The sequence below is a fragment of the Helobdella robusta genome, assembly GCF_000326865.2.
Source record: "Helobdella robusta unplaced genomic scaffold HELROscaffold_63, whole genome shotgun sequence".
NCBI classification, from domain to species: Eukaryota; Metazoa; Annelida; class Clitellata; order Rhynchobdellida; family Glossiphoniidae; genus Helobdella; species Helobdella robusta.
In genome coordinates this window covers 619337-630306 of record NW_008705353.1, presented here as the reverse complement: position 1 = coordinate 630306, position 10970 = coordinate 619337, and the positions used below count along the sequence as shown (strand labels likewise).

The 10970-nt window shown below is 37.1% G+C and overlaps 3 protein-coding genes across 3 annotated transcripts; 1 reads left to right on the top strand and 2 right to left on the bottom strand.

The window, feature by feature from the left end:
- Window positions 1-6741, bottom strand: HELRODRAFT_180636 (hypothetical protein; the record flags this gene model as incomplete). Its single annotated transcript, XM_009029933.1, has 14 exons — window positions 1-2421; window positions 2530-2583; window positions 2961-3086; window positions 3213-3404; window positions 3482-3606; window positions 3757-3886; window positions 4168-4311; window positions 4493-4621; window positions 4701-4824; window positions 4898-5028; window positions 5130-5552; window positions 6008-6106; window positions 6474-6535; window positions 6666-6741. The coding sequence occupies 14 exons, from the start codon at window positions 6739-6741 to the stop codon at window positions 1-3; spliced, it is 4236 nt and encodes a 1411-aa protein (XP_009028181.1).
- Window positions 6742-7007: 266 nt separating this feature from the next.
- HELRODRAFT_180635 (hypothetical protein) lies at window positions 7008-8279 on the bottom strand (the record flags this gene model as incomplete). The annotated part of the gene is made up of 4 exons (XM_009029932.1): window positions 7008-7108; window positions 7285-7483; window positions 7726-7890; window positions 8106-8279. 4 exons carry the CDS (start codon window positions 8277-8279, stop codon window positions 7008-7010), a joined length of 639 nt encoding a protein of 212 aa, XP_009028180.1.
- A 1557-nt stretch (window positions 8280-9836) lies between these two features.
- On the top strand, window positions 9837-10970 carry HELRODRAFT_88217 (hypothetical protein; the record flags this gene model as incomplete). The annotated part of the gene is made up of 1 exon (XM_009029864.1): window positions 9837-10970. A coding segment is annotated over one exon (1134 nt), but the record flags the coding sequence as incomplete, so codon positions are not given.

Genomic DNA, 10970 nt, shown 5'->3' with positions numbered 1-10970 from the left:
TTACACTGATGACTCGTTAATATTCTCATCATCTTCATCGCCATGATCATCAACCTTCTTGCTATCACCATCATCATTAATATTATCATTCTTACAATCATCATCATCATCATTTTTATTATTATTATTATTACTATTATTATTATTATTATTATCTAGAACGATGATATCATTACTATCAGCTGGAGTGATACCAGAATTGGGATCTATTAACTCTTGGATACAATGTGATAATGTTGAAGTTGATGATTCGGTGGTTTGGTCTTCATCATCATTTTTATCATCATTAGAACTACTACTATTGTTGTTGTTATTATTATTGTTGTTATTGTTGTTGTTGTTGTTGCTATCATCATCACCACCAATGATTTTTTCCGTGTCTTTGCAATCGTTGTTGTCACAATCGATTTCACTTTTATCCTCTAATTCATTTTCAATCACTTTCTCATCATCATCTTCATCTTGTTGCGATGTCGTTGTTGTTGTTTGAGTCGTTGTTGTTGTTGTTGTCGTCGTTTCATTGTGGCTGTCGATAGCAACTGTCTCAACCACAACGTCCTCAACATCGACAATATCGTCGTCGTCGTCGTTGTTGTTGTTGTCATTCTTTCCAATTTCTTCATCTTCAGTTCTTTGCTGTTGTGGTCTGTCAGTTTCTAAGTCTGGCAGTTTCTTTTCAACTCTGTTACTCATCTCTTCAGATGTTTCTGTAGCAGCTGTAGTAGTAGCTGCTGTAGTAGCAGTTGAAGCAGCTGCAGTGGCAGTAGTAACAGCGTCAACATTGACAGAATCGTTAGTTGTAGTAGTAGGTGATGGTGAAGAAAGATGTGGTATTTCAGATTGATCAGATTGTAGAGATTGTACATTTGAAATCTTGAATTCTGTTGGAATGCTCTCAACATTTTTTGTTGCACTATCGAGTTGTGGTTGTTGTTGTGACGTTGAAATGACGTGATCGCCGCCATCTTTCGACAGAATATCCTTCTCAACAAGCTCCGGTGTTGTTGTTGTTTCAAAACTCTGAGAAGTCGACATCTCGAAACCGCTGTCAGAAATCGAGCTAGGAGTCTGCTGGTCAACATTTTCCTCAACTTTGTTGCTCTGTTGTTGTTTGTTGCTGTTGTTGATTTCTAAGTCCAAACAGATTGGATGTTGTGCGCCATGTTGTCGCTGCTGTAGACTGCCTTCTTCATCGCCACTCATCTGTTCTAGTAATTTTTCAACAAGGACATCATCTGTAAGAGTACCTACGATGATTTCTCCAGCATCACATTCTTGTTTAGATATCACCTCAACATCGTCGTCACCATCATCGTGAATACTTTGCAGATCAGCGAGCAAGTTCGATGTCTCTATTGAATTCAGATGTTTCTCAATCGATTCCTCGCCAGCAACATCACGAAGCCCGTCATTTTCAACAGCAACTCCGTAGTTTTCATCATCTTCAGTATTTTTTACACCAACATCAGAAACATTTCTAGAATTTTCATCAAGGTTTTCACCAGTTTTCAATGAAACTTCATTAAAATTGACGTCAACGCATTGGTGAGGCTTCCTATCTATGCCTATTATCTCGATAACTGGTATGTCGAATTCATGTTGCTGTTGTGGTTGTTGTAGTTGCGTTTCATTTGTTACACAGTTCTCAGCGGTTGTTTCTTCTCGTGAATGTCTCTCAGCATGATCAGCAAGTTGTGCAAGATTTGTCTGCAGCGCGTCAGTCGGTGGTTGCGGTTGTTGAAGGGCTGGCTCGACATCCAAGCACTCCAGGTCGATCGACAACTTATCATCAAAACCCTCAACTGACACATTTCCAGCCTCCACTTTCTTCTCAACTTTATCTTCAATCTCCTCAATAACCAGGACAATTTTTTCAACATCTCCAACCAATTTTTCCTCACCACCAACGAATTTTTCCGCATTCTTTCCTTCCACAGCAGCGGTACCACCAACGTCACCCTTGTTACATACCTCCTTTCTGACAGCAACCTCAACAGCCGACTTCTGATCAACAGCTCTAGCTTCAATGCCTTCTGCCCTAGCATCCGCACTCACCCCTTCGACATTTTTATGGACCGCCCCATCGCCAGCCACACCAGCAGCCGACAGATCAACTTCCACAGAACCAGTAGCGACAGACAACGTTGGTAGCTGTTGCGACAGTTTACTGGTCGACAATGACGACCTGCTACCCTGATCGCGAAACTTATCAGCCAGGTTACCAAAAACACCGGATCCTCTCTTCGAGTTCCTCTGAAAACTCATTCTATTATTCAATTCGCCTCCGTCCGCCATGATGCTTTCGTCGGCAATGACGTCACTGTTACCGAAGATCGAAAGTTTGTGGTGGAATTTTGTGCGCATGAGAGGCGTGAGGCTGGCTGAGTTGGCGATGTTTGAAGCTGATGCATAATCTTTTACCTGAAATGGTAAGAATTAATTATAATTATAATAATTATTAAAATAATTTTATAATAAAAATTACTGTTTGTGCAATGAGAAGCAACGAAATCGGCGCAAAGCACTAACATCGAGTAATTTTTCCTGCTCTTGCAACTGACTGGCAAACAGGTCTTCCAATTGCTGGATGGGACGAAAATTTGATGGTCAGTGAACGAATGAATGAATAAATGAACGAATGAGTAAATCAATCGATCGATCAATCAATAATTCGTTCAATCAATCAATCAACCAACCAACCAACCGACCAGCCAATCAACGGACCGACCGACCAACCAACCTGTTTCCTGGGACCGAGTTCCTCCTTCCATCCATTGATCTGACACCTGTATGCATTGCTCAGTTCCATCGTCTTCTGCATTTCATTCTCCAGTAACAACCTCTGCTTGTCCGACTGTTAAATCGCCATCATCATCAGCATCACCCATACCGTCATCACATCAATCAACCAGCAAACCAACCAATCAATCGACAATCAACCAACCAACAAAGTAACTTACATGAACTTGCTCGAGCTCCTTCAGTAGATACATATTCTTATTCTTCAGATCATCCATCTGCCTCTTGTGCTTCTTCTCTATCCTCGTCCTCTCTTCTCTCGCTCTCTTCTTCTCCATTTCATCAAACTGGAAAGAAATTTTTTTTGTGCTGAAGTTGGTCTAAGAAAATGGAAAATGACTGAAAGAGAAAAAGAAAGTAAAAGAGAGAGAGAGAGAGAGAAAGAGAGAGAGAAAGACACGCGTGATACACACCTGCTTTAATTTTTCCTTCTCTTCCTCCAATGTGATGTTGATGACGCTGATCCTGATACTCTCACGATACATGAGGGCCCTCGTCTTGGCGTCCGACTTCAAAATCTTCGGCAGCCTCTTCCATTCCAGTGCATGGCAGTTGGACAGTTCATCTTCCTTCATGCTATTTATCCTCTTCACTTGGTCTGATTCCTTGGTGACAACAACAAAAATATTAATAATTATAATAATTATAATATTATTTATAATTCTAATTTATGGAAATCTACCTTAGTGTGCCTCTGCATCATCAGCATCCTCTTCAGGATGAATTTGTTCTTCAGCAGCTGCTCATTCAGCTGGTGCCTCTCTGACATGTGTCGTTCTTCCAGGTCCATGTGGGCGGTCTCTCGTGCTGTCAATCATTCATTGATTGGTTGGTATACTCGGTTTCAAATTAGAAACTCATGACGTGATTGGTTGGTGCGTGTCATAATGAAAATAACAACAATAATATAACAACAACAACAACAACAATAATAATAACAAGAATAAGGTCGTTAACCTCTGAAGATTTGTTGTTTCTGTTGGAGATACTGCTTTTCAGAGAGGGCATACTGCTCGGCCTGCTGTGACTCCAACTTCTGTACTGATCTCTCCATCTGCCTCCTCTGCTCTTCTTGAAAGTTCTTTTGCTGTGTGTGTGTACGTGTGTGTGTGTGTGTTTGTGTGTGTGTGTGTATGTGAGATTGCATATACGCGCATGCCTATAGTCTTCAATTGATTATGCTCACACACGACGCACACACACACACAAAATGAAACAAACCTCCCAACTGACCAGGCAATGGTATGGTATGGTATGGAGAATTTATATAGCGCCCCTCTATGTAAAACTCAGAGGCGCTGTTCGAGAAGCTGCATACAGTGAATTTGTATTCTCAAGAAGAAACAACGAACCAATCAAAGGGCATACCTTTTCAAGTTGCTCCGCCTCTTTTTCGAGTTTCCTGGAATGAAAGACATCCTTCCTTTGATCCTTTGGCAGCAGGTCCACTTCCTGTTTCAGATATTTCATGTCTTGCTTCAAACCCTCTAAGAACGATTTATAATCTTTTTCCTGTCAAGATGCGAGTGCAAGGATTAAGTTAGAGAAGAAGAAATAAAGAGATAGATAGAAAGAAAGAGAAAAAGAGGAAGATGGATGAGTAGAGAGAGAGATAGAGAGAGAGAGAGAGAGAGAGAGAGAGAGAGAGAGAGAGAGGAGAGAGAAAGAGAGAGAGAGAGAGATCATCACCAACTTGATCAGATTTTAACTTTCTGAGAAGATTTTTCTTCTCATTAGCATGTGAGTTGTTCAACTTATCCATCTGCTGTTTGTGCTGCTTTGTCAGGTAGTCAGATTGTAGGTCATAGTTGTTCTTCAAGGTCTATTTCAGATGTTATTATTGTTATTACATCATCATCATCATCGTCATCATCATCAACATCATCATCACGAGAACAAACTTGTTCATCTAGTTCAAACTTCTTATTCTGCTCATCAAGGGATTGTTGTGCCTTCAACTCGAGGTCTTGCAACTGCCTGTTCTCAATTCGGTGCAATAGTTTCAATTCTCTCAAGTTGGCTTTCCTGTGTCAGTGGGTTGGTCAGTTGGATGGTTGGTTGGTTGATTGATTGATCGGATGATGGTAATAATACCAACCACATCTTGTGCTCTCTCAGCATCTCATCCCCATCCTCACAGCTGATGACCTTTTGAACTTTAGAGGTCACGACCTCCCCATTCACCATGTACTTTCTTGTTTTAGTTAGGGATCTGTATTTCTTTTTCTTCTGTTCGAGAGATAAGATTCATTCATTCATTTACTCGTTCATTCACTCATTAATTTACTCATCCATCAAATTCTTTCCTTCCTTCGCACTTATTCCCTCACCAATTCAGCTTCAGTTGATTTGACATCAGGGGAGACGCACTTGCTATCATCATCTTCACCAGCTGTAGTATTAGCAATTTTAGTAGATGTATTTGCAGTAGTAGAAGTAGTAGCTTTAGCAGCAGCAGAAATAGTGGTGGTAGTGGCGTGGCTGGCTGCCAAAGACGAAGGTTGATGCTTCTTACTTTTATCTCTAAGTAGATTACTTAGATCATCACTTTCATCGTTTTTATGTTGTTGTTTGTTAGAAGTGGATGCTAATGACGATGTAGTAGAAGCAGTAGCAGTAGTTGTAGTAGCTGCACTGGCAGCAGTTGCTGTTGATGACGTAACGAGTGACGTTGACGATGAAGATGATGACGGTGATGATGAAGTCACGGCCGTTATCTCTTTACTGGAAGATGTCGGGGAGGGCGTGTCGTCCTGAAATGAGAGAATGAGTGAGTGTGAAATAGCGAGAGAAAGCCGATGATTAAGGGCTAAAACAACAACAGCAGCAACAACAACAACAGCAGCAACAACAAAAACAGCAGCAGCAGCAACAACAACAACAACAAAAATAGCCAACCTTTGTAGTGCTATTGCTGTCGCTATCAAGGTCTGCCAAAGCATCCAGCTCCTTAAGCAATCAATCAATCAATCAATCAATCAATCAATCAATCAATCAATCAATCAATCAATCAATCAATCAATCAATCAATCAATCAATCAATCAATCAATCAATCAATCAATCAATCAATCAATCAATCAGTCAATCAATCAATCAATCAGTCAACCAATCAATCAATTAACCCTAATCAATCCACCAACCACACACAAACATGCATCGCCATCATCGTCACCACCACCATCATCATCATCGTCATCAGCAGCAGACCTCTTCAATGTCCTTTTCCTCAAAGGTAATCTCAGCGTTCATTTCACTCAGCAGGTCTTCAATGCCCTTACTTCCCGTCACATCTCTAATGAATGGGTGCTGGAAAGTAATTGAAAAAGATAGAAAGAGAGATAGAAAGAGAGTGAGAGTGAGAGAGAGAGAAAAACAAAGACAAAATGAAAAAAGATGGTTATCAATATTTTGGATATTTAGAACGACAGTAGTCGAAATGATAATAACAACAGCTAACAAGTAAAAGTTCAGAAGCAGGCAGTCTTCTTTCTGGATCTTTTTGTAGGCATTTCGATATGAAGTCGTTGAATTCTTTAGACCTGAGTAAAAGAAGAGTTCAATCAATCAATCCATCAACCCACCAATCAATCAACCAACCAACCAACCAACCAACCGACCATTTATGGGGATATTTAAGTGTTGGTGGATCGGATTTCTGAATCTTCAGAACGACTCTCATCGGATGCATTTCATGGTTGGGCGGCTCGATCTGTGCAAACTCTATCAAAGTCACACCTACAATAACGACAATCGATAATTATAATATTAATATTAATAAATAATAATAATAATAAATAATAATAATAAATAATAATAATAAATGATAATAAATACTAATAAATTATTTCTCAGCAAGGACACTGACCAAATGACCAGATGTCTGCCTTATAATCATAAGGACTGTCTTTAATAGTTTCGCACAGAATAACTTCTGGAGCCATCCTAGAACGAAAATCATAGCAATAATAACAACAACAGTAGCAACAACAACAATAACAGTAACAACAACAACAATAACAACAACAATAACAATAATAATTACAACGTTGCCTTAAGTGAACAGAATGTAATTACATTGTAATTACATATAATTACCTGATAGTTAGATGCGTTTAATTGATAGTATATACATACGCTGCTACTACTACTACTACTACTACTACTACTACTAATAATAATAATAATAATAATAATAATAATAACAATACTAATAATAAAAATAAAAATCAACTGGCCAGTATGGTGTCCCTATGTATGAATCTCTCTTCTGCTTGGCACTGCTGTTCTTCGCCGAGACACCAAAATCAGCTATAATTAAAAGTAATAATAATAATTAATAATTAATGTATTCTATAATTATTATATTCTATAATTACGACAATGAATATACTACAGTTACAACAAGACACGCCCTAGTTATAAAAGTACACCTCATAGATAATGACCCCGGTGACATTTCGACCTTTAACCTTTTGAACTCTAACCTAATCTGACCCCGCCATCGCTGGTGAGTAGCACGTTGCCGGCCTTCAGGTCCCTGTGAATGACAAAATGCTGGTGTAGGAAGTCGAGGCCCTCTGTCATCTCCCTGCATATGTACTGGATCTGCTGCTCCGTCAGGGGTTTCTCCAGTTCAAGCATTATACTGTCCAGGGCCCCAAGCTCACAGAATTCTATGTACATCTGTGTGTTTGTGTGCGTGTGTGCTTGTGTGATTGTATGTGAGAGTGTGTGTGATTGTATGTGAGAGTGTGTGTAAAAATAACTTTTACTTCTCCAGAAAAAATTTAATGCCAAGAGATTTTAATGAAAAATTTTGAATAAATTTTCACACAAATTTTTTGAATAAAAAACAAAAAATTTGATTAATAATTTTTTATTCAGCATATTGAATCCGATTGATAGGGAGCAGTTAACTAACTAACCCACAACTTGCTGTTGAAGAGGTAGGACTCATAGAGACCAACCACATTCTTGTGTTTGCACTGGTGTAGGATGTCTATCTCAACACTATAATCTTCTAAATCGGATTCCTGAGTTATCTCCACTTGCTTTAAAGCTGCAAACTGGTTTTTCTCTTTGTGTTTGGCCTGGTTCATGATGTGGAAACATAATGGAATCAATTTACCAACCAGCTAATAAACCATCAACAAACCAATCAATCAAATTATCAAACCATTGACTGATAAAAATTTCAGTTATACTAGTTGGAGGTTTAAATAGAATGAAAGACTGCATTATCAAAAAACTTAACCAAAATTAATTTTAAAAATTAATAATAGTTGAAAGGAAGAGTTGCTGTTACCTTGTAAACCTTTCCAAAGGCTCCATCACCAAGTTCACCAACATTCACCCAAAACTCACTGGGGTCCGCATCCTGTTTGATTAGTGGAAAGTTAGGCTTCTTTTTCACATCCCCAGAGCTGCCAGATGAACCAGCACTGAAGATGTTCTTCAATTTTCCAAATATTGGCATCATAGTTTAACTTTCACTAACTTTATTTGCTTTATTTAAAGGTTATGTAGTGGTAGTAGTAGTAGTAGTAGTAGTAGTAGTAGTAGTAGTAGTTGTAGTAGTAGTAGTAGGAGTAGTAGTAAAAGGTAGTAATAGTAGATCTGATGATTAAAACAGATTAAAAACTGTTGTCTACCTGCTGTGAAAGTGAAATAAAATCTAATTGGTTGACATTGAAATGAAAGTTTAGGAATATGAAAAACAAAAAAATTCACATGTAAGTATATAGATATACATATACATGTGTGTGTACACAAATAAAAGTATGATGAAAGATTAACTAATTGATTAATGAGCTTTACTGTTATAATATGTTACATACTATTGTATTTAATTATAAGTAATTTATACTTTTTAGGTAAATAACATACATGCACAACTAATAATTTCTCTATATATATAATGGCTGAGATGAGTGATACTAATAGTAGATTAATAATTAAAATCAGAGGAATCTATGTTTGTTTATAATTTGTATGTTGATATGTATGTATGTATGAAATATTCGTATGTATATGTATGTATGTATGAAATATTTGTATGTATATGTATGTATGTTTGTGTGTGTGTGTGTGTGTGTGTGTGTGTGTGTGTGGATGTTAAATAACCAAGAGAAAAGAATGAACTGAATGTCAGATCAGAATATTTATATACATAGGGTACTTTTTTAAATTTAAAATTTTTGAAGGATTGTTTGTGTTTGACTGATGATTATCACCTGACATTAATAAATTAAATTTCAAAAATAAAACTATTAAACTACACCAAATTGATTTTAACATAAAATAAAAAAACAAATAATGAAATTAAACTAATTGAACAATTTAATTAATTTTAATTCCAAATTTCTTGCCTGCCTTTGAGTGAATGTGATCTTCTATGATGGTGGTGGGCAGACAACATAAATAACGAAATAAAGATGACCAATTATTTATAAATAATAAAAATTAATTATTAAAAACAAAGTTAAAAATGTTGATTTGGAATAAAACGAAGTTTAAAAACAGAAATTAATTACAAATAAGACTCAAACAAAACGGATGTTTCGAATAAAAGTTAAAGCAAACAATTTAGGTCATAAACAGTGATGGGCGAGGTTTTTTACTGAGTTTTAGGCATCAAAACCCTCGAAATCATTCTTTTCCAGTTTGTATTTCAATTTCTACTGAAAAAAATTGACTAAATATGACAAAAACATTAACCTAAGATTAGATTTCATTACTAAAATATATTTATCAGTCTATAACGTAAGGAAGTTGCACTTTGTTAACGAAACAATGACATTGGCACCGATCCAGATCTTACCTTTCAGAAAGCGTACAATTGGTACGCTTATTGCTCATTTCTGCTTGTGTGTACATTCTTAAACGTTTGATTTGAACATTTAGTCGATAAATATTCGTTAAAAAGTAATATTTACGGTTATATAACATTCGAAATTGATGGTTTAGAGTTAAATTTACATGATTTGTTTCGTTATTTCGATAATTAAAAAGAGTTTCAGGAATTATTGCCATCAAAATGAGAAAATCAGCCAAAAACCTTGCTTCCCAGCAAGAAAACAAAGCGGTCGATCGAAATGTGGTCCCCGTAATCAACGAATACGGATTGATACAGTTGAATTTAGCGCACAAGAACATCGAATATTTGAATGACGAGTTGATAAACTATCGCAAACTACAAATTTTAATACTCGCCAACAATCGAATAACGGTTTTATCAAATAAAATCGGTAATTTAAAAAGATTGAAACTACTTGATTGTAGCAACAACAAACTTTACATCATCCCTGACTCCATAGCAAACTGTACCGATCTTGTTGAATTGCATTTGCAGTCAAATCGGCTAAATAAAATACCGGCTAAAGTGACATCACTTATTCATCTGAGAATACTTAAAATTGATGATAACTTATTAGAATCGTTACCGCCGAGTTTCGGTAATTTGGGTCAACTTCGAAGACTGGAACTATCGAAGAATGGCTTGTACTACCTGCCAGATAGTTTGGTGAATTTAGAAGAATTAACATTCTTAGAACTGTCACAAAATGTGTTTGTGAATTTTCCACCTCAAATACTCGGATTGAAAAAGTTGGAAGTGTTGAAAATGAGCGGAAACAAAATCGATTCCTTACCGGTGGACATGAGCTACCTTAAAAAATTGAAAAAAATTGATTTATCTGTCAATAAATTTACGAGATTTCCGGCGTCATTATGCGATTTGAAATGCTTGGAGCAGTTGAACCTTTCAAACAATCAACTGACGACGCTGAGCACACGCCTGGCCAAACTAACACGTCTCATAGAACTGAACATTTCGAACAACGCCCTAACTCATTTACTGGACAATTTACCGATTATCGAATATTTGGACGTATCGACGAATGATTTGCGCCATCTTTCGGTGACGAATATGAAAAATTTAAAAGTTCTACATGTCAGTCAGAACCGGTTAGTTGAGGTTCCAGATGGTTTTTACGATTTGCAAGCATTGGAGGATGCAGATCTGAGTAGCAATAAAATCATCTACCTATCACAAGATATCGGTTCTTTGAGGAGTCTTATATCGCTGAACTTGTCAAATAACCGACTGAAACTGGTACCTCGCTGCCTCTACGACATGCCGAAGTTGAAAAATTTGGTCTTGAAAGGAAAT